Source organism: Eschrichtius robustus, chromosome 9 (genome assembly GCF_028021215.1).
Source record: "Eschrichtius robustus isolate mEscRob2 chromosome 9, mEscRob2.pri, whole genome shotgun sequence".
NCBI lineage: Eukaryota > Metazoa > Chordata > Mammalia > Artiodactyla > Eschrichtiidae > Eschrichtius > Eschrichtius robustus.
This window is the reverse complement of record NC_090832.1, coordinates 29,645,778-29,673,281: the sequence shown is the minus strand read 5'-3', so window position 1 is coordinate 29,673,281 and position 27,504 is coordinate 29,645,778. Positions and strand designations below refer to the sequence as shown.

Sequence of the window (27,504 nt, the reverse complement as noted above, 5' to 3'; positions counted from 1 at the left end):
CTGGTGGCGCAGTGGATAAGACTCCGTGCTCCCAATGCAGGGGGCCCGGGTTCGATCCCTATCAATGAGGGAACTAGATCCCACATGCATGCTGCAACTAAGAGTTCTCATGCCACAACTAAGGAGCCCGCCTGCCGCAACTAAGACCCAGCACAACCAAATAAATATTTTTTAAAAAATTTAATCCTTGAGCCTCAGTAAAGTCCTCAGATGATTGCAGCCTTGACCAACAGCTAGATTGCAACTTCCAGAACCAGAGCCATCCTGCCAAACCACTCCTAAACCCCAGACCCACAGACACTGTGTGAAATAATAAATGTTTATTACAAAAAATAAATAAGATCCATCTAACTGCTATATGGAGAATAGCGTGCAGAGCGCAGGAGTTGAAAGAGGAAGACTAGTTTGGAGGTTAGTAAGTCCAAATAAAAGATGGTGGCTTGGATTTAGAACAGTACTGGTGGAAAGTGTATATTCATATGTTTTGTTAACAGCTAACAAGACTTACTGATAGTGTAGCAGTGGGGTGTAAGGAGTAGCGTGGATGAATCCTAAGCCTCTGGCCTCAAAGCACCCCTGGCCTCAGAAGTTCCCCCCAAGCAGAAGACCAGTGGAGGAAATGTGACTGGGTGATCAAGGGGACTGGGAATCAAGAGTTCTGTCATATTAGATTAGAGATGCCTTTTGGACGTTCCAACAAAAGATGTCAAGTGGACATTTGGATTTCGGAATTCGAAAATCAAGTAAAAGGCCCGAGACTAGAGATAACCATTTGGGAGTCATCAATTTATGGATGGCTGATAAAGCCAGGGGAATACATCCAAGAAGTGAGTGTAGATGGAGATCTAAGGATTGAGCCCTGGGCATTATGGTATTTGAAGGGAGGGAGGGAGGAAGGGGAAGCAGCGGAGACCAAGGAATGACTAATGAGGTAGGAGGAAAACCAGGAAACTGTAATATTCCAGAAGACAAGTGAAAAAAAAAAAAAAAGTTTAAAGATAGGGAGCATGAGGGCCTGGGCACGTGCTGCTGGAAAGTCACATAACACGGGAAATGACCCTGAGGTTTGGTAACTCGGCAGAAGTTATGAGTAGCCTGGGGAGTCAGAAAGCAGGAAAGCAAGCCTGAGAAGAGTAAGTTCAAGAAAGGATGAGAGGTGAGGACCTGGAGACAACAAGCAGAGCACTCTGGAACTGAAAAGTGGGCAGGGAGTGAGTGGGTACCCGGGGGGAATTTGAGGTTTGAGGTCTAGGGAGGTATGTTGTTTAGGATGGGGAGTACTGCAGCTCTGTGTGTGTGTGTGTGTGTGTGTGTGTGTGTGTGTGTGTGATGATAATCCCATAGAAGGGAGAAATTGATGACATGCTCAGGACAAATGAAAGAATTGGCCTTTGCACCAAGAGAGAGAAGGTGGGCATAGATGTAGGTAGTTGAGTAGATGGTGTGGAGGATGAAGTGGGCTCTTTCTTTCTGTTTTCTCGGTGAACTAAAAACCCAAGAGCATCAGCAGAGAGTGAGGAAGTGGGAGGGAGTGCTGGAGGCTTGAGAGGGGACAGGGTGTGAGGCCACCATCTTGGACAGTAGGAAAATCAACTGACCAGGGCCGTGTGGTAGGTTGCAGGACATTCCTGAAGACCTACTTGAGACTTATGTTCATCAATTTAAAACTGGACTTGTCAGTATAGTTGGGTGTATCTCAAGCCAAGTTCCTCGGACGCAGGGATAAAACAAGCTAAGAACTGGCTTAATCAGAATTAAGGCTTGCCTGAATGGAGGGAGAGGGGGCAGGGTAAAGGGAGGGGTGGTGCGTGGGATCTAAGGAAGGTAAGAAAGGAAGTGAGGACACGGGTGATGACTCTTCAGTGGATTCCCAGTCCTGGTAGGTGCTTGAGAGAGAGCTGAAACGCAGAGTGGTCCGAGGGCGAGTGGGATGCTTGTGAAAGGAGCAGCGATGGGTAAAGACAGTCGAGGTTATGATCACCCTGTTTGCTCCCCTTCCCAGCACCATCCAGTCCCTCCTTCTGACAACACTCTACTTGGCTCAGTGATAACTATATTCTCCTGGCTCCTCTCCAGCCTCACTGTTGGCTTCTTTTCAGTCCTTTCGATACTCACTCTCCTCTGCCTGTTCTATAAGTGTTGGCGTAATCTAGGGCTTGGTCCTGCACTCATTCTCTTCTCTCTGCTCTCTGACTAGATGATCTCATCTGGTTCCATAACCTAAATACCACTTACCCAAATCTGACCCTGTCTCTGAGTGTCTCCAGAATTTCATACTTAACATATCCAGCTGCCAACCAGTACCTATATCCATCTGATGTCTAATGGACATCTCTGTAATCTTTCCAGCCCTGAAACCTAGTTCTGAAAGGGCTCCCCTGTTTTACCGTCCATGCACTTTCTCAAGCTAAAAATTTAGGTACCACCCTGACTACATCATTGCCTTACTCCTATATCCAGTTAATTCATTAATTTATTCATTTTCAATAATGAGCTTCAATTATATGTGAAGAAATTATTCCAGGTGCTGGGAAACAACAGTGAACAAAGTATACAAAATTCCCTGCCCTCAAGGAACTTAATGGAGCGAGAGGAGATAGACAAGAAACCAAGTGAAATATAGAAGGTACCAGCTTTGGGGGAAAAACTGAAAAAAGAGAGTGGATGCAGAGTTGGGACACGATTGTGATTTTAAATAGGGTAACAGGACAATTCAGAAGGAGATAAAGTGGTGAGACAAGTGGATATCTAAGGGAAGGGAATTCTAGACAGAGGAAACCAGGGCAGAGACCCTGAGTCTTGAGCATTGCGTGGTGTGTTTGGGATGCAGCAAAATGGCCAGTGCAGCTGATGAGAGTGAAAGAGGGGGAGAGTAGTAGGATATGTAGGGCTGTACGGGCCATCAAATCCACTGGAGGATTTGAGCAAAGGAATAGCTTGATCATATTTAAAGGGATCACTGGCTGCTGTGCTGAAAACAGATAGGAGGGGATGGAGGCTGAAAACAGGACCAGGCAGGTGGTTACTACAGTAACGCAGGAGAGAGCACGGCGACTCAGATCAAGGGAGGGGCAGTGCAGGTGGCAGGCTCTGGATCTTTTTTTTTTTTTAATAAATTTATTTATTTTTGGCTGCGTTGGGTCTTCATTGCTGTGCGCAAGCTTTCTCTAGTTGCAGCGAGCGGGGGCTGCTCTTCGTTGTGGTGTGCAGGCTTCTTATTGCAGTGGCTGCTCTTGTTGCGGAGCACGGGCTCTAGGCGCACGGGCTTCAGTAGTTGCAGCACAGGGGCTCAGTAGTTGTGGCTCACAAGCTCTAGAGCACAGGCTCAGTAGTTGTGGCGCACGGGCTTAGTTGCTCCAAGGCATGTGGGATCTTCCCAGACCGGGGCTCAAACCCGTGTCCCCTGCATTGGCAGGCAGATTCTTAACCACTGTGCTTCCAGGGAAGTCCCTGGATCTATTTTTAAATTAGAGCCAACACTGTTTTCTGAAAGACTGAACATGGGGTGGGAGGGAAAGAGTCAGGGGAGACGCCAAGGTTTGTGACCAGAGCAAGTAGAAGGATAAGGTTGACATCAACTGAGGTGGAAAAGTCTGCGAGTGGATTAGGTTTGGGGAATATTGGGGTTCAATTCAGATCACGTTTGTAATATTTGTTAGACATTTGAAAAGAGTTGCAGAGCAAACAGTTGAATAGACAAGCCTTGTGTTCAGGAGAGATATTGAAGCTGGAGATGTAAATGTTGGATTCAGTGGCATATGGATGGTGTAAAGACCATAACTTTGAGATCAACGAGCCAGTGAGGGGATAGAGAAGGGGTCAGAGGACGAAGCCCTAGGGCACACCAACTTTAAGATAGTGACAGATGAGATGGAACCAGCAGAGGATGCTGAGGAGGAGTGACTGGTAGGAAACAACCAGGAGGCCGGTCCCTGACGGCAGCGAAGCAAGTATTTTGGGAAGGAGGGCATGCTCACCCCAGTCAATGCTGGGGATGGTCACTACATGAGCCATTAAGACGACGAATGAGAATTGATCACTGGGTTTAGCAACATGGAGGTAACCAGGATGTTAAAAGGAGCAATGACAGTAGAGTAATGGCCATAAAAGTCTCATCAGAGCAGGTTCATGAGAGAATAGGAAGAGAGGAATTGCTGACAGTGAATAGAGACAACTCTGAAAGAACTTTGCTATAAATGATGGCAAAGAATACAGGTGAAAATAAATGATAGCAGAGCAGGACTTCCCTGGTGGCACAGTGGTTAAGAATCCGCCTGCCAATGCAGGGGACACAGGTTCGATCCCTCGTCCAGGAAGATCCCACATGCCACGGAGCAACTAAGCCCGTGCGCCACAACTGCTGAGCCTGAGCTCTAGAGCCCGTGAGCCACAACTACTGAGCCCACATGCCACGACTACTGAGCCCACATGCCACGACTACTGAAGCCCATGTGCCTAGAGCCCATGCTCTACAACAAGAGAAGCACTGCAATGAGAAGCCCGCACACCGCAACCAAGAGTAGCCTCCGCTCGCCACAACTAGAGAAAGCCCGCGAGCAGCAACGAAGACCCAATACAGCCAAAAATGAATAAATAAAAATAAATAAATCTAATTTAAAAAATGATAGCAGAGCAAAACCTAGGGAGGAAAATGGGATCAAAAGATTTTTTTTTTTAAGATGGGGAAAAAAATCACACAAGGTTGCTCTGCTGATGCAAAATAGAGATCTAGGAGAGAGGGAAGATATGGATGATGCAGGGGTGATCAGGGAGGACTATTGGGAAATGTTCTGGAGAAGGGAAGGGCAGAGGGCATGAAGTGGTTGGCTTCACATAGGAATGAGTTAAAAGATAGAACCCAAAGGAATGGTGGTGTATTTGGATACAAATACTGATGTGTGGGTTGAGGTGGAAGGTTAAGGAAGTTCCCTTTCTGACTGTGTTCATTTCTTCCATGAAGTCAGGAGCAAGGCTGTTGGCGGGAGTGAGGATGGCTAAGGAGGTGGGAGGTTTCCAGAGAGAGGCTGGTATTGAGCAGTTGTCTAGGAGAGACAGTTCATGGACAAGGGACATGGGTGATTGCCAGGTAGCATGGAGGGGGCCTCTTGAGGTCAGGGAGGATGATTGAACCTGGGCCCCAGCCCTGTGCTCGTGTGCTTTCTCAGCTATGTTCAGCTGTGTGCCTGCAGACGCAGGCTTGGCACGCCTTAAAGTAAATGAGGTCATGTCACTCCCCTGCTGAAAATACTTTAGTAGCTTCCCATTGCACTTAGAATGAAATCCAAACTCAGTCTGTAAAGCCCCACACGTCAGTCTCCACCGACTTTCTCACTGGATCTCAAAGATTGCAGCCTCCTGAGCACCTTTTGGTTCCTGGAACAGGTCCAGTGTGTTTCTGATTTAGTCTTTGCACTAGCTGTTCTCTGCCTGAATTCTCTTTCCCCCTACCTTTGCAGGGTTGGCTCTTCATTACTACTCAGATTTTATTTTAAATGTTATCTCTCAGGGTAACCATCTCAGATCACCAATCAAAAGTACCCCCCTGGGCTTCCCTGATGGTGCAGTGGTTAAGAATCTGCCTGCCAGTGCAGGGGACACGGGTTCAAGCCCTGGTCCAGGAAGATCCCACATGCTGCGGAGCAACTAAGCCCGTGCGCCACAACTACTGAGCCTGCGCTCTAGAGCCTGTGACCCACAACTACTGAGCCCACGTGCCACAACTACTGAAGCCTGCGTGCCTAGAGCCCATGCTCTGCAACAAGAGAAGCCACTGCAATGAGAAGCCCGCGCACTGCAATGAAGAGTAGCCCCCGCTCGCCGCAACTAGAGAGAGCCCACGCACAGTAACAAAGACCCAACACAGCCATAAATAAATAAAGTACCCCCTACAATAAGATACCACCTCAAGCCATTAGGTTGGCCACTACCAAAAAAAAAAAAAAAAGTAGAAAATAACAAGTGTTGCACTACTATACATAAAATAGATAACTAATATGGGCCTACTGTATAGCACAGGGAACTCTACTCAATACTCTGTAATGATCTATATGGGAAAAGAATCTAAAAAAGAGTGGATATATGTATATGTATAACTGATTCACTTTGCTGTACAGCGAACACTAACACAACATTGTAAATCAACTACTCTAATAAAAATGTACAACGAAACAAAAACCCCAAAGAACAAAAGTACCCCCCCCCACACGCTTACTATCTTAATTCTCATGGCATTTTTGCTCACTGATTAATGTCATAGCACCTAGAACAGTGCGTGGCACGGAACAGGTGCTCAGTAAGTAGCGAATAAATGAATTTGGGTGAATGAATGAAGGAATGACCACACAAAATGAGCTGCTAAAAGTGAAAAGTAACCTAAGTCTCAGAACTAAAATATTTACAAAACATTAACTTGTTAGTTTTCTCTAATTGTTTCCACTTAAACTGGGGAAAAGAATGAAAGTCACAGCTGAAATAGCACATATGGCAAATGTCCCATTTTGTGTTTGTGTTTGTAGCTGGCAGGGCACAAGTTCAAAATGAAATCCTTTCAAATTACATTATTGCTGAAATCTTTTCTGACCTCTCCACTGAGTCATTGTTTATCTTACAAGAAACTTAACAACTTTGGACGAATATTTGTTTTCTCAGCCTTGTAGAAATAGAAGGAAAAGAAGCCAACTCCAAATATGAGAAAGGAAAATATCAAGCGGTATGGAGTATCAAATTTGAAGTTAATTTGGTATTATAAATAGTTTCCTTTCTTGCTGCTTAGAAAATCATTGGGACATACACATTTGGACTCTCTTTCCCTGGGGACAAAAGTTGATTCACTGTTTCATTAACTCCGAAGTTCATGAAGACTCCCTTAGCTCAGCAGTAGCCGTCCTCCATCTTCGAGTTTACGTCAACTTTCGTGTCCTCACAATTCCCCGGGGGCTTTCCACCGCCCCACGTTCACTTAGCTAGTTCGATCACTTTTCAATACCATTATGTATTTTATTTCTATTTTTGTCTCTGCCATTTCCCTCCAGGGAACCTTGTTTAACACACATACTTCATACATAACTTTGGTCAATTTATACCATTCAGGCTGCTTACATTTTCATTTTTAAAGCATTTGCCAACCTACTGCTTCAAGCTAAGACATGTCCCAGGCTCTTTGATGTTGCAGAAATCAGAGTTAGCCAAGATTTCTGAAGGCAACTGTTTCCTTTCTGCCCTCAGGTACTGGGCTTTCCCCACAAGAATGCATCCCTGGTAGACACTGCTGCTTGCTGCTCCTAGAAATGAATTTGAAATGCAGAATTGTTTTGCCACCTCGTCTTTCATAATTGGCACCTGTGCCCTTATCTCTATTTGTTCTTCTACACCAACCTCCTGGTACTTGTGGAATCTGTCTAGGGGTGGGGAGTACTTGGGCTTTCGGATCTCTCCTAATTTGCAATTTAAAACTTTCTTGGAGAGGGTCTGGATTTAAGTTTGAGTAATTCAAAAACATTTCATAATGCAGAGTTTGGTTAATTTAGACAGATTTCTTCCCCACCCCGAATTCTGAATGAATATGTTTTGTTGAGTTTTAGACACCCAAATCACTATGTTCTTACAGAATGTCTTATTCTGGAGGCCTACTGGATGGAAAGATGGGCTTAAGTTTTGTCTTCAAATTTTCATTCGGTTTGAAATTTGATCCATTCTGACAGCCCCATATTAAAAAAAAAAAAAAAAAAGGATCTAAAAGTTTCTTAACCTTAATTCGTTGAGAACATTCTGCTTTCAAGTTAGACTTTTTAAAAAAGAGGGCAATGGGGAGTGATTCTTAGTTTCGTTCAATTAATTCATTACTGCTTTCTCCCTGCTTCAATTTTTTAGTTAGTATTGCTCACAAGAATTGTAACAAACCTTTATTCTGAAAGGCATTCTCTACCCCAATACATGTGCCCTTCCTTTGCACTTGCCAACACAGTGTATTGCAATGGTCTGTTTTCTGGTCTGCCTCTCCAAGTAAAGGAGCTATGGATTCTTTGTCTCCTATATTTTCAGTCCTTTCCTAATACAGTGTCTACTCCATAGTAGATAATCAACAAAGAGTTGAATGAACAACCTCTGAAGTTGCCGGCAGGGAGTGGTATGCTGGAGGCCATATGTCTCCCTTTTCTGAACACATACCTCTTCCTGTTGCACAGATTGTTAGATCATAAGATTAAATCTCATCTGTGATCCACAGATCAAAACGTGTTGTGGTTTATATTGTTACCCATAATCTAATCCCCACACACAATGAATTCAGCATTGGATTGACCACAAGGTATCCAACTGAACAGTGGATACTTTTTAATCATCTGCTAGGAATCAGTTTTAAGCTAGGCACTGTAGAGGTTACACAGGAAAGATAATGGGCCAAGACCATTCCTGGATGCCAAAACTTTATAACCTACTTAATTAAGGAAGTGAAATCACTAGAGTTTTAGCTAAGGCAATATAAAAAGAAAATGGGGGGAATTCCCTGGTGGTCCAGTGGTTAGGGCTCCCCATGTCCACTGCAAGGGGCACAGGTTCGATCCCTGGTCAGGAAACTAAGATCCCGCATGCCCTGTGGCGTGACCAAAAAAAAAAAAAAAAAAAAGTGGGACTAGAAAATATTGATGATCCTGGTGAAAGGAATATTATCAGGGCTAGGGTTACTCAAGGCTTTGAAGATGAGGATTTGCATTGGCCCTTAAGGCATAAGGCTATAGGGCTAACTCTTCAAAGATAACTCTCATTTAGGAATAGAAGCAGAAATAAGGAAGTAAGAGTTAGTGAGGCAGGAGAAAACCCAGGGAAAAAAAATTGTTTCTTAGGAGGTAAAAGAATTTCAAGAAAGAGTAGGTGTGGTAGATTAAATGTGGTAAAAAACAAAAACAAAAAACTTTGCCCTTCGTTTCATCAAGACATAAGTCAATCCCTACACCCCTTGAACCTGGGCTGGCCTTGGGACTTGTACTGACAATAGAAAGTAATGGAAGTGATGTAGTGTGACTTCCAGAAGGGAAACCTCATGGAACCTTGCAGCTTATGCCTCCACTACCTTGGAATGCTGCCCGGAGGCAGACATTGTTGATGTCTGACAGGTGGGGAAGCCACGTTAGCCTTCTGGAGGATGAGGCCACCTGAAGAGAACTGAAGCTCCCCGCTGTGTCAGCACCTTCCAATCCAACTGACCCTCCTGCTGATGTTGGGGGAGCCTGGGTGACATAAGCGAAGGCCCCACCTAGCCAAACCAAAGGATCACGGAAAATAGTAAATGGTGTATTTTAAGCCACTACATTAGGGGACAGTGTTTTATATCTAAATAGACCACTGATGTGAAACAAGCTCTAGGGAAGATGAGAAATGAAGGGTGACCAACAGATGTGGACATCACTGGTGTCCTGGCATCTAAGTTCTGGAAAAGGCCTGCATCGGTCAGACATGTTTCCAGTTTACAGATGAATGCACTGTGTTATCAAGGTCTGAGGCTATTAGTTATTTGAATCATGTATGTGTAATTAATTGTTCAGATTCTGTGCTCGCCAAGAAATCCAATTATTTGACTTCAACTTGAATAGAGCCAGGCAATGCTCTGGCCAGGCCAAGGAGATAGCTGGCTTTCCTGACAATTATATTTCTCTTTGTAAATGAATACTTTTCATTTTCATTGAAGGCTTTAAAAATAGGGCCTTATCTGCATCAAAAATCAGCCCTACAGTTGACATTGACCTTGAATTAAGAGAAAAGTTTTTCTGCTTACTAAAATGCAATGTCTTTAAAATGTAAACTTTTTTTTTTTTTTTGGCCACCCCACTCAGCTTGTAAGATCTTAGTTCCCTGACCAGGTATTGAACCCGGGCCCTGGCAGTGAGAGTGCCAAGTCCTGACCACTGGACCGCCAGGGAATTCCCTGTAAACCATTTTAAAGTATATAAGGTACAAAGTAAAAATCATCCATACTCCTACTTACTTCATACCCTAATAATAATAAAAAATTATTATATAATACTAATAAACCAGGATTAAGAGCTCGGTCTATATATTTGTACACATATACCTACCATCAATTCACCTATCAGGTTTATTCTTCCTTCAGACAAAAGATGAAGAATCACTATGCCCACAGTTTCTGTAGCCATCATACATTTCTCTCTAGTGTAATGCAAGTTTTTTTAGAAGAAAGGCACAAACTGTAAATATGTAGTTTCCTCCTGTTATATTAAAGTCCACGAACAAGTATCCCTACATTTTTGGGCAGAATGATTAAATCCTAGGAAGAGCAACAAGTTCCCCTTCATTCCTGTCCCTTTTGCATCCTCTCCTCCCCCAGGCCACAGTTTCAACAGTCAAGAGCTGTGAGACCTGCTCCTAAAGAAAAGGGGAGTATTCTACATACAGGCCACTGCTATGTCAAATTGTTCAAGCAGTCTCTCCATATGAATTTTATTTAACCAGTGTTCTAACTGCCTATTCATGTAGGAAACTCTTTATCTTTCTTAGTTCACTTTGTGCCATATTTGGAATAATTGTAGACATTTAAGCCCAAGAGTTTTCCTGGTAACCTTAGCCTTAACAAGTGTTTAGGGCTTAGAGACCTACAAGTGTGATAGAGGTGGAAGGCTGAAGCCCACGGTGCTAGCACAAGGCAAGCATGACATTCCAGGACCACCTGAAACCCCAAGCAACCCCCACCCCGTGTGGGAAACCAGAGATGGGCGAGGTTCTTCAATCATTACTGAAAAGAGCTTTGAAAGTTTCACTTGTTAGAAAGCTCTGCTTATTCTAATTCCTTAGCTGAATTAGCCAAATTAAACGCATGGCAGAGAAACTCGAATTATGCTTTGAGATATGGTTTCTCCACGAAAGGGAATATCCTAAAAAATTTCAGGTATTATTATTATTCCACTGTATATAAAAGCTGAATTTTTGACCAAAGAGTGCTGTTTGGAGAGCAATGCACATAATACTCACTCTTTTGCCAGCTCCATTGATATTTGTTCCAAAGAGCATCCCTTTGTTTCGGGTATAAACACAACAACAAAAACCAGAGATGCTAGACTCATAATTGTATATATAAAGCACACACATGGCAGGCCAATGAGATCTAGAGAGGACAAAAGAAATTGGTTAGAGATGCATTTTGTGTTGCTTTCATCCCATTTGTGGACAGCTGCTTCTTAGAGCATATATGAAAACATATGTATTTTCAAACATGCCGGTAGTATCCAGGGAAATAGCAATCACAAATTAAAAATATAGCCAGCCTCTGAAAGTTTCATTTTCACAAACAACCCCAGCTTTCTCTGGTAAAGTGAATAACAATCTTGTAAATATCACAATTTAAACCCAATGCCATCTTCTTGGTGAACATAATACTTCTCGTTTTCAAAATGGTAATAGAAATGCTCATTGCCAAAAACAAAAAAAACAACAAAAAAAACCTCAAACAACACAGAAACACATAAAACAGAAGGTAAACTATCTCCTCTCTCCTCACCCTCTACCATTCCTCTCGTGGGAATCCCCGCCATAGCAGTTTGGTTTCTACTTGGTAGACATTTTTAAAGACATATTTATACAGATGGACTCTTCTTGGAATGAGCTCCCCCTTCTTTACTCTGATTTGAATAAATTGTTTCATGTTGACAATATTTCATCATTTTAGTAGCTGGCAGTATCTGTAACACTGCTTCCTGGATTCAGAGAACAAAAGTGATAATGGTTCGACTGAAAGGCATTAACTTGCTAAGATGCATCAGCAAGAAGCAGGACCCTCCAGTTTTGATGGATCTCACCCGCCAACCTAGTTTTCCCTCTGAGCGCTTCTAGCCAGAGGTACAGTCCCTTTGTAGTACTGACCAAGGTCAAGGTATGTTAGCTGGTGAGAGGTGGCCCCCAATGCACTTGAGTCTGCCCTTGCGCTGCGGCATCCCGGGCGCAGCGGGAAGGCCAGTGTGGCCAGGAGCAGGGAGGAGGAAGCTGGATTTTTTTGAACACAGGCTCAGACCAGCCACAGACTGAAACAATGCAAATAGCCCTTAGCGGCCACAAATCACAACTGGTCAGTCGGGAACACTGACTGAGCAGTTATGCGGAAGGCATTTGGTAATGCAAAGTGGAAGGATCTATGCATATTAACCACTCATAGGTCAGCTGTGCTGAGGTGGGGAGAAGCAGGGAGAAGGAACAGCTCTGCAGTCCTTCTGGCAATTTTAAAGTTTGCTCCCTCTGTGCTTTTCTTGCTGCTGACCCAGGGTTTTGCCCAAGTGAGTGCTTAATAAAGTGCTTGGAGAATTGGTCCTTCTTTCCTCTCTGGGGCATAAAACCAGAAAACAAAAAGTGGAAAAAAAAAAAAAAAACCCAAAAGGTTATCTCAGCAAACTTCTCTGCTCTTCTGTTTGAGTACTTTCAGTAAGAGGGAGCTCATCACTTATCAAAAATGCACACTGCAAAAAAAAAAAAAAATGCACACTGCGTTGTGAGTCAGCCCTGTCTGTTTCAAACACATTCCCCACTCATTCCTAAGCCCAAGTCTACCTTCCGGGAACTTGGGTTCAGAGGTTCTGCTTTGCCCTCTGGATCAGCCTTCCTCATCCCTTCTTCACGAAAGCGGCGCAAATATTTGAATGCACCTCCATCCCTTGTTGAGCATCCTATTGTCCAAGTCAAACTCCCAAACTCTTGCAACCGTTCTTCACAGACCATGGGTCACCTGCCCATGTTATCCAGGTTGCCCTCCCTTGGTGGGCACACTGCAACCCTCTTCAAATATTTTACTCAGAGCTGAGAGCAATACCGCAGCTGTATTATGACCACAGCAGAGTATGTCTGTGTCTCCGGTACACTCTGTTCTTATTGATACAGCTGAAATTGCGCTAAAAGTTGGTGTCCAAGGGCTTGCCACCAAGCAGAACCCTTATATCTTTTACTTGGAAATTTGATTTTTGAAAAGAAGTATAGAATTTCAAACTTAGTCCAGTGGAATGTCATTTACAGGTTTGAGCTCATTCCAGAATTTTTTTTAAAAATGAGTATGCTTTCCCAACATTTGTTCTAAGAGCCCATGCAGAACTTCTGAATCTTCATCAAGCTCATCCTATGGATTAGCTATCCTTCCCAGAAATTCGTGTCATCTTTATTCATCCTTCATCATTTCCATTCTTTCTTTTATATTTCTCTTTCTCCATATAAACAGTAGGTAAGTCTGTGTGTGTGTGTGTGTGTGTGTGTGTGTGTGTGTGTGAGAAGGTGAAGGGCACGGGTCTATGTGTGTGATCTGAGCAGGAGACGTACGGTTGGTGCAAATGACCAGTTCCTGTGTTTCCTTTCCTCTTGGGCTATTTCCAAAAATGTAGGACATAAATATATTAAAATTTTATGTAAAAACCCAAACTGTGCTTAGTTAATAACTCTAAAAGTTCATTTCCAAAAGTAGATATACTCAAAAAAAAGTCAACAAGATTCAGAAGTACTACATATAGATATATACTTTTTTGACTATACATCCACTTTTGAAATGGTATCAGTATATATTATCTCTGTATTATAGATACTATTTAATATTTATGCATTATATATATATACATATACATATAAAATAAAGGAAGGGACGAAAACTCAACTCATTGGTCAGTTTTGGAGGATGCTGAGGAACTACCTCATTATTTTGAAAAGCAGAAAATAAAGAGAAAGTTTCAAACATTCATCTTGGCTTTCTTATATGATTCATACTTCAGGGCAGGCAAATAACTAATGAGAAGAAATTTCTCCTTAAGAGAAGTATTGCTGATAAAAAACTTAGTAGGAATGATGAAATGAAGATAACGGATCTGGGAAATGATCCTCAAAGGATGCAGGCATGACAAAGTGGGAGACAAGCACACAGGACGCGCCTCTGATGGCAGGACACAGGCCATCACCAGGGAAGGAGTTTGCAACTAAACAAGAAAATCTAAATCTTTTTCAGCCTCTACATCTAAATAGCAGTCTACAGGAAACACAAAGGACAGAGGGTCATGTGATGTGACTAAATCCAACCCCCGGGGAAAACAGCAAATCCAACCCCGGGGAAAACTCTATAAAACAAACGACCCAGTTTCTTCATTAAAAATATAAAGTGTAGGGGGAGGAGAAATGGAGACGAAACCTACAAATTATGAGACATATCAATCAACCGTAAATTATTTGGACTGTGATTCAAACAAAGTATAAAAAATAATTATGAGACAATTGGAAGGATGTGAACACAGACTGGATACTTGATACCGAGAGACTATTAATAGTATAATATTTTTAGGTGTGATAATGATATTGAAGTTATAGTGTTTAAATGTCTTATCTTTCAGAGGTTCCTGCTGAAATTTTAGAGACAAAATGGCATGTTTGGACAATGACTCAAAATAATTTGGGGGGCAGAGCAGGTGGGGTCATAAATGAAGGCTGATAAATTTTTAAATTGGGTGGTCAGTACATCAGGTTCACTGCCATTCTCTTTACTTTTGAGTGTGTTTGAAAATGTTGACAAGAAAATGTTTTTCAGGCTAGTGTGCTTCCCTAAGACTTGTCCTAAGAGCACAAAAGGCGTTAGAGGAAAGCGAGTTCTTACCTGTCACAGTCAAAAAGGTCAGAGAGATGAGGAGATTGATGCCCCAGTTCATGCTAGAAGTTAGAGCCATGGCTCGTCCTCGAATTCCACCAGGAAAAATCTCACTCAGCACCAGCCAGGGCACTGGAAGACAAGGAAGAGTGGGTGGGGGACAGCAAAATGAACAAAAAGCCATTGAAGCTGAGGGCCAGCCCGCTGACCTCTGCCCTAGTCCCACGTGATCTGTGGTTGGAGAGCAGGGCCATGTCCTTTTACAGGACGAGGCAGGAGAGAGTGTGATTTCTCTTCACCTCCAACCAAGTGAGAAGGGATTCGGGAGAAACACTGAGAGAGCTTGACAATGGTCCCTGGAAGTAGGAGGAGGGACATAAAGGGCTGGTAGGGGACACTGGCCTGAGAAATGCAAACAGAAAGGGCAGTGGCTAGGGCCACCTGCCCATGACAAGGGGCAGCTGTGAGCCTCCTGCCAAGCGCAGAGCCTCAGTGCCAGAACCCGGCTCTATCTGCTTTCCTCTGGGCCCTTTCCTGTAATCTCCTCTGCCCCCGACCTTTGCCAAGTCCAACATCATAGCTACTGAGTGGGTAGGAGATAGAGCCAGGAGGGCGGAGGAAAGAGGCTGGCTCCTCTCCCCTCCCTCACTTGGGCTTCCTGGCCCGTGGCAAGCTGGGTGGAGAGAAGCTCTCAATTAGACAGAGCTCCAGGATTCGATGTTATGCCAGACAAAACATTTGACTTTCTGAAAGGAGACTCTTCTTGGCACGAAAACTGATCAGAGGACTTTTTATGATCTGAGAGTGACACAGAACATTATAGGACCTGCCTGACGGGATTAGAAAGGGCAGCAGAGGAGCAAATTAACTTGTCTTCTGCTCACAGCCTATCAAATCCAGTTTGCCTAATAGCTGCCAGTTCTTCCAATGGGCTGAGACCTTTACAAACCTTATCTCATTTGATCCTCGCTGAATTCCTACCAGATAGGAACCATATTACTCTCCCTCTTTTATAGAAGAGGAAATTGAGGCTTAAAGGAGTTCATAATTTGCCAAGGTCCCAGAGCTCAGAGGTGGCAGCAGAGGTGGCGTTGAGCCTGGGCAGCCTCTGGAACTCATGCTTTTTCATCTTGGTGCTCTCTTGGGGGTGGCTCAATAAATATTCGTTAATGAATACATAAATGTGGAGTATAAGCACCTCTGATTCTGAGGAAAGAAGGGCTTAGGAGCTGTCCCAGCCCTGCTCCCTGCTGGCTAAGTCACATTGTGTTGCAAAGCCGGTGTTTAGATATAGACCAGATGCATCGCCTTGCCCGAGATGAGGCGGTGTGAGGGAAGGAGCGAGAGGCCAGAGAGCGGCCCCCCGCCAGCAACCACCTGGGCTGCCAATGCCAGAATCATGGAGCAGTCACCTGTGTCCCTGATTGAAGTCACCTCTCACGACAAGATCATGCTCTGTAGAGAAAACACCTGCTTGGAGTAAATGTGCTGTTTTAAAGTAAGAAAAATATTTAAATTATACAAGAGGACTGGAAACACATTTTTTTTCTCTATTATCTTCTCGGACGTGGGTGAGAACTGCAACCAAAGGAACATGATTATTATTGTTCTAATTAAGAGGGAATTCAAAAATAACATTCCAGATCCCTCCCCTCCACTCTTTCCCCCAGAAGACCTTCAGTAGATTCTTGCAGATTATATCCTTGGAGACCAGTGCAAAGCTCAGGTAACCTTGCCTTGAGCTTTGCAAGACCGGGGATCTGGATCTGAGTAGAATGACAGCTGCATAATTCTGGTGAAGCCTTTGTAATGACCTGTCCTTGGGCAAATACAAGATGAAAGTATGTAAGTCTACTCTGTTGAAGATAAATAACCTATGCCGCAGGCCAATCCCCCAGGCCCCTTCCTGCCTTGGGTATTTGGTGAGGGTAGGGGTGGAGCAGAGAGTACCTTAGGGTCTTTTGCTCTAGCAGCCATGACGAAAAGGTGGGGGAATGGACACGCTGATTTTCTTTGAGGATAAGAGTTAGCACTGGTTTTCTTGATCTACTTCCATCCCCCCTTCATCACCTCTGATCTACCCCACTTCCCCTCCCCACCTTGCATCACGATGGCTTCTTGGAATTATTTGGTGGGGTTTGGGGAAAATCCTTTCCACGCTGTCCTCAGATGAGAATGAGTTGATCCTGCTGTTACAGAGAGTGATGGATCTTACCAACAAGAAGATGGGACAGTTGCACAAAGCACTAGTTATAAGTGCTCAGTCTGAACGGTCAAGGGCTCACCTAAAACAACCCAGCAACCACACTGAGGCCTGTCCTAGGCATGCGTTCAGTGCAGCAGCTGAGCCAAGCTCTTGGGCAGTTTAACCAGTCAGTGAGCAATGAACTGAATACTGAAAAACAGACTTCCGTCAGTCTCTGATGGGCCCTTGTTGTCAGGCAAAACTTACACCTGACATTTCCAAAAGTAATATATCATTGCCGAAAGCGACTACTTCTTTTTTGATCTAGTGGAGAAAATTCAAGAATTGATGCCTTGGTTTATGTAATACTGACAAACTGGATGTTGCAGCAACTGACAAAGGTTTTGACAAGGATGGTTCAACACCCCCAATATGGAACCTGTCAGGTCAAAATAAGGAGAGTAAATAAGTAATAAATATTTGTAAATTAATTTAAATAATTAATTAATTCATAATAATGTTAAAATAATTTTAACAGTGATCTCAGAACCATAAAAATCGCAGGTTTTCAAATCCAGAGAGCGTGAAATAAAAATCTGAAAGTGGAACTTGCAGCAAGATAGAACTTACTGAGAGGGTAAAGTCTTTCCATGGAAGACTTAGGAGCAAGATGGTGCCAGAATCTTATAGGCCTCCATGTTGCCTGAAAAAGGGCTGTGAGTACCCAAAGCAGAAGGAATGGAGAAGCTCTTTCAATTCATAAGTAAAGAGCAAAGAGGTATAAATCATCACATGGGGATATATATTGGTATTTAATAATAACAGGTGGAAGTTTTTTTCTCATTGTTTGTTTGTTTGTTTGTTTGGATCCCTAATGTTTTTCCAATGAGATGGCCTAATTTCTCTCCAACAAAAATCAAGCTACTGTCACATGCCACAGTAGAATGGTGGCTCTCTCTGGCTGTCCTCATTATCCCCTTCCCTGATGATAGGCCCACAGGGGGTGCTTTGTGCTATCTGCTTGTGAGGAATCCACAGAGTAGTCAGAGATATAATAACTCTTCCACAGTGAGTGAAGTCACTCCCTGCAGGTTAGCAGGCCCTGCAACAATTCTCCTCGATGCCTATTATTTCACCTTTAACCCCATTACTCCAGGCCCACCTCAGCAATATGTACTTCTATAAATGTCAGAGTCTGCACGTGTCCTCTAGGTTACAAGGGTTGAGGAAATTTTGGTCTTGCTGGGAGATAATTGTCCACAAATATTGAAACTCATATTTCACATGGCATTAAATCACCAGGGCTGCCCATTAGAACTTGCTTGATTCAGATGAAATCTGCAGTGTTTATGGCTGCACAGAGTGTCATAAAAAGACCATGAAGGACAAATACGTTGAAATGTCTTTGTTTGCAATGGAGGACATGAACTTGAATGAATAGGGCCAATCAGTGGAAATGGCTGAGCTTTATCACATATCAACAGCCACACTTAGCTCCTCCCTCCTCCATATTTCAGCCACTGCTGAACATTTTTTTCCACTGAGGTTGTCATTTCTCTCCCTGTACTTTCAGATTCAAACCCCGCAGCATTTCGGGCATGCTTTCCATTTGGCTTGAGCATCTTCTGAACCACCTGGCATGGCAGCCTCAGGTTTGAAAGATTCATGGAGGGCTTGAAACTCTTACCAGGGAACTCCTAGCAACTTTGGAGGAAGTTCCACACTTAGGCTGCAGAGTTCTCAACAACTTGATGGAGCCAGTGTCCTATACTTTGTAGGAGTGAAGCCAATTAAATTATGGCCTTATAAGTTCCTTGAGTGGGAAAGTCTTGTCCTTTAAAAATATACTCCACCGTAGGCCCCCATCTCCAATATCAGCAGTGGTACTGTAGCTTTATTTTTATTTTTATTTTTTGTATTCTCCCTTTTCTCAGTCTCTCTGAGTTTTGTTTACTCCTGGCCTCTTTTAAAATACTTTTTTCAAGAATATGATCTTGGATTACTTATACTTAACAAACCAAGGAAAACAATGAAATAAAACCTCAATGTTCCTAATCTTTCTATCTTAATGATTTCTAGCCAGAATCAACCGAAATGATTTCTTAAAATATTTTGGGGAAAATTGGATTAAATGAAATAACCCTTAATAAAAAATGCCAGAGTTAAAAATGGAGCCCTTTTGTGATCAGGTACTAATTGGGAATAAGAACGGGGGCAGTGGTCTCCAAACTTTCTTGCTTGTGTAGCCTTTAAAATAATTAGAAAAACTAAGTACTTTCTTTCATTTATAAATCAACATCTAACATTTTTTTACCATAAATTTAAATGACAGCAAAAGATGTAATTTCTATGGTATTTTTAAACTCTATATTTAGAGTAGAGAATAATTATACCACTCAAGTATTTCCAGTGGAATTTAAATACAATACCCATTTGATACTCATCTTCACCCATTTAAAAAATATAACAATAAGGCATTTAACATAAGGTTGACATTGTTTTCAAATAGATGAAGTGTGGGGGACTTCCTTGGTGGTCCAGTGGTTAAGACTCTGCGCTTTCAATGCAGGGGACGCGGGTTTGGTTCCTGGTCAGGGAACTAGGATCCCACATGCCGCGTGGCACAGGCAAAAAAAAAAAAAAAAGGAGATGAAATGTACTGTTCTCAAGAATAATAAAAATAGATGGGGAGTTGAAAAAGTTTTTTAATAGGAGTGTCACTACATTCTTTAAATTAACAACAAAAGTTTGTTGTCATGATATATCAGCTGATAACTTGATTAGGTCATCCTACAGTTTTGCTGAAAGCAAATTATTGGAAATATCTAGGCTTATGAGAGAATTATTATCTAGTCATTAGAGTCATTTTTCCATACCACACCTACACCAATATTTCCAACTGCCTTTTTGATTAGTGTTCCTAAGGTTTTTATAATTGGGGACATATATCATAATAAGATTTCTGGTGGGTAACAGGTGTGCTTTCTTTTAAGTGGAAGAATAGTTATTACTGGGAAGACAGGGAAGAAGAAATTTTAGGAAACAGACTTTTCCTAAAAATCCAAAACTTGATTTCCTTTGATGTATCATTGAAGGAATATTGCAGAACGTAGCCCCCAGGATTATGCTTATCCCAATTTGCAGATCACTGAACTAGAGTTCAAAAGGCAAAACCAAAAAGGGAAGGAGATACAAGAAATTAGTCTTCTCTGGTTTACACTATAACTTGAATGTCATGCTTCACAGGTAACATTTTATGCTGTGCTTTTTTCATGAATGATGCTTCAGACTTCAATGAGAAAAGTATTATAGTTTTTAATATTACAGGTGTTCCTTGGAAAAATGCTCAACATTGTGTTCTGAAAAACAATAAAGTAACAGGTGAATGCTGTGTTTATTAAGATAGTGTTAGAACCTTAGTCTGTTTCTTTAATGTCTTTACTGTCTGATATTCATAATCTTCAAGGGCATGGAACTGTGATCATAGTGTGGGATGGAGAGGAAAGTTAAACACCGATGCATTATATTATGTGAAGAGTTGCTGACGGTAATGTAGTAAATGGTGTTACTTCTCTTTGTTTAGCTGTGCTCATGCTACAAAAGTGTAGTTTTAGACTCTTTGGTTCTATTAGGTACCACTGGGCATCATTTAACTCCGAAGAGGAAAGTGAGATTTAATTAGCTAAGGCACATATCTCTTTAAGTTTTTCCTCTTTTGCTTGGGTGCAAATTTAGTATAAAACCATTCAGATACTATTATTTGTTTACTTGGCATTATTGCAACGACTAACACCAGAGGACCATATAAATCACCACTTTAATCAAGCAAAATAACTTTTAACTTAATTAACTGGAAAAAAAAGGAACAGTATTGGTGTGAATATTGATGATAACTGAAATGTAAGATTTAAAAGGAAAAAAAAAGATTTGAAAGATCTTAAAGGTAGACACAATTAACACAAACCCATTGTGTGAATACGATTGTATAATGGCTACATTTGATAATAAAATTCTCCTGTTTAAAGAATAATAATTTAATCAATATGCCTTTTCTCTAAGAGTATGTGATTATCCAAGAAGAATGGTAGAAAAAGAAGATGAGCACTAAAAAAGTCTTTGACGGTGATGGTTTGGAATATTAGAGGCCTGGTGTCTAGGAGGAAATATGAAGAATATCAAAATATCTTTGAAAACATTTGATATAATTCTGGTCTGCAAGCCTTTGTTCTAAACCCTGTATATCTTAGAGTGAAGCAGCTGAGTAAACTTCCAGATTAGAACCTGCTGTTCCACACCTCTGGAATTGTCATAATTCTTAGCTGTGCAAACATCACATAAACAATTGCTTTTGGAAGAGCTAGAGTTATTTAGGTATAAAATCTAAATTTAAATGTTATGGCAGATGAGTCATTTGCTTCCTACTGATACCCATCCTCCAAAAGACTGGTTAAACTCCATAAAACCAAACAAAACAAAAAGCTAGGCTCTAAAATCTTTGTACCTTAAAAAGTTCTAATTTCTTGTTTTAAACAGAAAAGTGGCCTTTTTAGAATATTTGAGTTGAAAGACAATTTTTCATGGGTCTCGCATTTCAGCATGTCTCATGAGAAAAGGCACTGATTTTGTTCCAGGCTGTCTTTCTAAGGATGTTCATGTAAGAAACAACCTTGGAAGATAAAGTGTCCCCTCTAGAGCAAAGTTTTGTTTACTATCCAGTAAGTTGAAGATAGTGTCTCCCTCCAGGGGAAAAATCAGGCTGGCTTACTGTCTATTATAAAAGATTTGGGTTCCCTAAGCTTGGGGTTCCTCTCCTCTAAAATAACCTGGTCTATGTATAGGTGTCACCTGGCCTGGTTCATGATGCCCTGTGGGTATTGGGGCTTGGGGAATTTGTGCAAATGCTGATAGTCTGGCTATTGCTATTGCTATGAATAATAAACTGTCCTTTGTCTCTGACCAAGGAGTCTTGTGTCTTTTGCCAAAATCCATGAAACTGAGGCTAACTTGTAAGCTTGCAAGTGGGCTCAAATATCAGCCAGTTTATGGTTCTTGAGAGTTTGATTAATTGTGGCTATGGTATGATTTTTCTACAAAGATCTTTTATTACCATTATTAACTTTAGACTTCCAGCTTACATCTGAGAAATTTAACGTGATTGTTAAGCCTGAGATAATCCATTGAAATATTTCTATAAGCTCTAACACTAATTAAGTAAACAAATTCCAGGCTCAGACTTCTACATATTTCTCTTAGGAAAACCAGGAAGGAATTGTCTCAAATCTTTTTTGGAAAGAGTTAAGTTCTAAAACATTCAATTACTAAACCAAGGTAGGAATTATTGTCCCATGATATGACTAATCTCAATCTCTCTTTTTTTTTTTCCCCACTCCAGGGGAAAGGTTGAATCTTGTATTTGAGGCAAATATGGAAATTTGGAAATGAATAGTTTGGCTAACACCATACATTTTTTTAAATGGCCTTAATTTTAGTAAATTTACAACATGAAAATTCTTTAGTCATCAGATGAATTAGAGGTGGCCACACATCCTCAATTGAGTAGTTTTACTCAGATATAACTTTTGGTCAAATGTGCATGGGGTTCCCCACAAACCACTTTTATTTCTGATGGCCTAGATATTGACACAGATTCATACTAGAGGAGATCAGGATATGTCAACTCCAGACTAGAGAGACAGGTCCCCTTCATCACAGAAGCTGAGAGAGTTTCAGAAACTTTTTTTGACTCATCTAACAAATATTTCTTGAGCCCCTATTGTGGGCCAGGCCCTAGGTTAGGCTCAAGGAAACAACAATGAACAAGCCAAAGTCTGTGTGCACACAGGACACAGAGTCTAAATTAGTTGCACCAACTTAGAAGAATGGACAGTTGGGTGTTTCTCAACCTAAATCACACCTTTCACCTTTCACCAAAGACTCAGAATTTTCTGTAATACCTGTCTGATAACCTAGAAAGCTCTCTTGACTGTAGGTAATGCAGAAATGAACCATATTTCAAGCAACACATGTATTTTCTTTAGTCTTGACCTAACTGGAATGGTGCATAGAAGGGAGGTGAGGAGGACCATGGCATCATAATTCAATATGGGGCTATGGAGTATCTGCTGTGTCTCCTGATGTGCCTTAAGCAAAATGACTGCTGGGGTCAGTGCTGGCCTTACCAAAACTATACATCTCTTGTCTAGACCATGGCCAGATATTTTTAAATAGCACTAATTACTAAGTGCATTGAGTCCATGCCACACACCAGGCACTGCACTAGGTACACGTCATACAAATGGCTTTGTTCAACCCCACAGTTACACTGTGAGGTGGATCAGGAAGCTGAAGCTTAGGGAGATGGATTGACCTGCCTGGGGTCCTACACTGTAGAGCTGTGGTTCAAGGTCAGGCAGCCTAATGCCAAAGCGTAGTCTGAATTCACACACTCTGTTGTATAGCCTCCAAAGGCTTTCTGCTCTTCTCCTAAACCTCCAAGCTCAGGTCCCCCTTAAGGCCACTTGATGTTATCCCTGATCCTTCTTTATTTTTCTTCATCACTCTTACCTCCACCTAAATGGTGACACTTCTCTCCTCCTGAAGTTGTATTATACATGCCTTCATTTTCTGGCTTATTGCCTGTCCCCACCACTAGCTCCACTGGGGCGAGGTGTGGCTCTCACTCATCCATCCCTGAATCACCAGCAATGGGTACCATGTCCAGTGGGTTGTGGTGAGCAATCCACACGTGCTGGACAAGTAAGTGAGCAGATGAATCCCCACCACTTTCTTCCTCTCTCCTCTCTCCCTGGTCACTCCAAGATGCTTTCTTGCTGGAACTCCTGCCTATTTGGTAGAAGAGATTGGGGGAGGTGATTTGCTGTCACCTGTCATTCAGTCTTCAGTGTAAAGTTCCGCTTGAACTTGTGAATACAAAGGCAGTTAAAGGATGACAGTCATATCCTCATTACAGAACTTAATATATGACCTTGGACAAATTCTTTCCATCTGCTCTAATGAAAAGATATTAGTCATGAGATGGAAGAGGAGTTTAATTAATTTATGGACAGAGGAATTTTTGGATTTAAAAAAAGCCCTAATAATTTTTTTTAATTAATTAATTAATTTTTATTTTTATTATTTATTTTTTATACAGCAGGTTCTTATCTATTTTATACATATTAGTGTATACATGTCAATCCCAATCTCCCAATTCATCCCTCCACCACCCCAGTCCCCTGCTTTCCCCCCTTGGTGTCCATACGTTTGTTCTCTACATCTGTGTCTCTATATCTGCCTTGCAAACCGGGTCATCTGTACCATTTTTCTAGATTCCACATATATGCGTTAATATACGTATTTGTTTTTCTCTTTCTGACTTACTTCACTCTGTATGACAGTCTCTAGGTCCATCCACGTCTCTACAAATGACCCAATTTCGTTCCCTTTTATAAAGGCCCTAATAATTGTTGTGAAAAGAACAGTCACACACATTTTTCTGAGTTACAGAGACTGTTCTAAGGAGGGCAGCTACACAAGTATTACCTCAGATGAACTCATGAAATAATAACTTTACGCCTTGGGCTTGGGTTTGGGCTCATCTTTGCTTTACTTCTGAAGCCCAAGAAGAAGAGAAATCGTTATGTGGCTCTATGCCCTCACAATGTCAGGACTTTTTGGTTCTACCCTGAAGCTTGAACCGCAATAAAAAAAGAGTTCAGTTATTAGAAGGAGCTAAAATGATCCGGACCACCCCAGAAAGACTGGAAAGTCAAGTTAAGATTTCGAACATATTTTAAAGTGAGAGATGAGGCGTGGAAAACGGAATGTTTCATTAAAATCTCCAATAAAAGCAGTGGGGTATGTATTGTGATTTTTATTTGATGGAAGAGTTTTAGTATTAGTTACAGAGAAATGGTGGGCAGAGATTCTTAACCTCGGGCTATGAAACCCTTCAGCAGGCTAGTGAAGCCTACAGATTCCTCCATAGAATAATATTTTAAGTGTATAAAATAAAATATATGAGATTACTTGGTACCAAATTTATGCCCCCTCCTGAATTCTAGATTCCAGGGTACCCCTATTATTCTAAAATCAGGGAAACAGATGACCAGAAAGTAAAATGATGTAGGGCATACACTTTAACCTAAAAATAGAAATACTTTTTCGACAAGAGAAACTATGTTGTGATCTAATACAATGAAGGAATGTTGTTCTTAGCCAACACATATTTTAAAAGATTTAATAAAGATGATTTAATCTTGCTTCGATTTTGCTTTGGAACAGCAAGTGCTTTTCCCTTTATGCCCCTATTTACACAAAGGATTTGCTTCTATTACAAGTAATAAACTCTTTAAATGAAATACCTGAGCAATAATCGCATCAGGTTAATAAGTTTTATAATGCATTCATGATCTGGTATGAAAATTTGCTCTTAATAAAAACCTTCTTTAAATTCCAAATGGTTCGTGCTAATGCTCTAGAATACAATTTTGGTGATTGAATTGTAATTCTTATGGTATGTTTTCTTTAGAAAAGAAAAAATGAACTGCAGCATGAATATAAACAGAAATGACTAACTCTTAGCAAGAAAAAAAAAAGGACAATTATTCAGATCTCTTCTAAACACCCTAAGAGAATTGACAGTCTCAAGCCACCCATGTGAATTAACTGCTTGTTTTCCTTAGAGGGAATGTTTGGGATTCTGTCTCTGACTGCTTGCCTTCTACCCTCAGGCGTGAATATCCGGATCAGTGCTTGGAACAGCAATTACAAGTTGAAGAAACCGTGAGATGAAGGGTTATTTCCCTTTCCCAAACCCAAACCTCCTTCAAACTGAGATTCTCCATCTCATTAGCATTGCTTTTGTTCTAAGAAATGCTCAAAAAGACTCTCTTCTCCATGTGAAAGCAAAAAGCAAAGGTGTCCAAAAAAAAATCTGGGACTACTTTTAGATACTCTGTGTCTAAAAGTAGGAATTAGTGAAATTCCCAAATAACTCTTTATGACCTGACAAAGAAACGCCCTAAATGCCTCCAACTACTTATTTCTGAGCACTGCTAACTCTCCTGCATCTTTTCTTAGAGGCAAAAACAGAAAAAGATTTTTAAAACTCACACCACAGTTGAGACAGGAGGGAAGGCGGCAAGGCACAACCTTTAAAAGAATGACATAGCTGTTGAGGATATGACAAAAACTAGTTAGAACAGATTATGCCCAAGATGGTGGAAGATTTGACTTCCAGAGGACCTTGAGCCTCATTATAAGCTCATTATAATACATTAGCATATGCTTAATGACATACACACAGGCACCATGACAGTCCCAAAGCCAACCATTAAAGGCCAAAAAGTGGGCTGTGGCCCAATTCCTGGAAATCTCTGCCCCTTCCCCAAAATAGTCAGAATAATCCTCCCACTTGTTAGCCTATGAAATTACCCAGCTCATAAAAACTAACTACCCCATATTTCGGGGCCTCTCGCCTTCTGAGATGGCCCATGCTCTGTCTATGGAGTGTGTATCTCCCTAAATAAACCTGCTTTCCCACTTAACTTTCAGGGCAGAGTCCTCTTGCCTGCCCTCTTGTATCCTTCACAAGCGTCCTATGTTAATAAATCTACTTGCCTATCACTTCGCCTCTCACTGAATTCCTTCTGTGCTGAGACGTAAAGAACCTGAGGTCCATTAAATCCTGTGACCAGGTGTGTGGTTTCAGCTGGGAGACTGTGGGTTCGAGTCCCTGCCTAAGCCAGAAATTTTGGGTTCAAGTCCCAACTGAAGTGCAGCTGGATTCGAGTCCCACCTGAAGGAGTGAGATTAGAAGATTGTGGGTTCGAGTCCCAATCTGAGGTGTGTGGTTTCAAAGTGATAGATTGTTTTGCAAAAACATGATGGTTTCAGGAGGAACAGGAGCTTCTGTGGCAACCTAGCGTTCCCAGCTTTCCTGGTACTTAGCCTACCCACTAGATAGCTTGACACAGATAAAGAAGCACACTTGGAGATTTTTCCTGTATATTCACCTTAGTTTTAAAGTTCTTCTTTCCCTCTCCTCCTTAGAAACATAAATGTACCCCTGCATGGTTTTCAAACAGATATATACAGTGCTGACTTAAAGGGACAGAAGGAAAAAATGTGAGATGTCGTGTCTTCCCTCAAAGAGCTTACAATCCAGTAACCACATTCTGGTTAATAAACCAAACAAGCATACAAAAGCAGTACACTGTATCATAAAGGACTAAGTTGTAGTATCACATGGTAACTTCCATTTACATCATACACTATAACATCCAAAACACTTGCACATGCATTAGTTCCCTTGATGCTCACCTATACTCTGTGAGATAGGACAGGTATTATTATGCCCAATTCATGGATTTAGAGAGAGCTTCAGAGAAAATAAATGACTTAAAAACATATAACTAGTAGGCAGAAGAACTGAGATTAGAACCTAGGTTTTGTGATTTTAAATGCAGGCTCTTTGTAGCCCAGAACTGAACTAGTCTACACTAGAAATAACTAGTAGTTCATACAAATAAAGACCTTGAAGAAATGGAGTGAATTCATAAGACTTTCACTGAGCTTTCAAGATAGGAGGGACTTGGGTAGAGTAGGGGGGGGAAGGAAAAGAGGCCACAACAAATGCTTTCTGTCTCTTGACCTGGGTGGGGAGCAATGGGAAATAAAAATGCCCAGAGAGGCAAAGCATTGCCTCATGTCA

General features: G+C 41.6%; 1 protein-coding gene across 3 annotated transcripts in view; it reads right to left on the bottom strand.

Annotated features, from left to right (window-relative positions):
- SLC2A12 (solute carrier family 2 member 12) overlaps nucleotides 1–27,504 on the bottom strand; it is a 76,473-nt gene that overhangs the window by 22,149 nt on the left and 26,820 nt on the right. The window contains exons 3-5 of one of the 3 annotated variants that reach the window (XM_068551248.1): nucleotides 14,615–14,737; nucleotides 10,981–11,113; nucleotides 7,040–7,280 (exon numbers count right to left, since the gene is read on the bottom strand). In XM_068551248.1, the coding sequence (XP_068407349.1) occupies nucleotides 7,181–7,280; nucleotides 10,981–11,113; nucleotides 14,615–14,737 (356 nt within the window). In that variant the 3' untranslated portion in view covers nucleotides 7,040–7,180. Of the gene's footprint in view, nucleotides 1–7,039; nucleotides 7,281–10,980; nucleotides 11,114–14,614; nucleotides 14,738–27,504 lie in introns of those variants that run through there. The other 2 variants (XM_068551247.1, XM_068551249.1) reach the window with 2 other exon arrangements.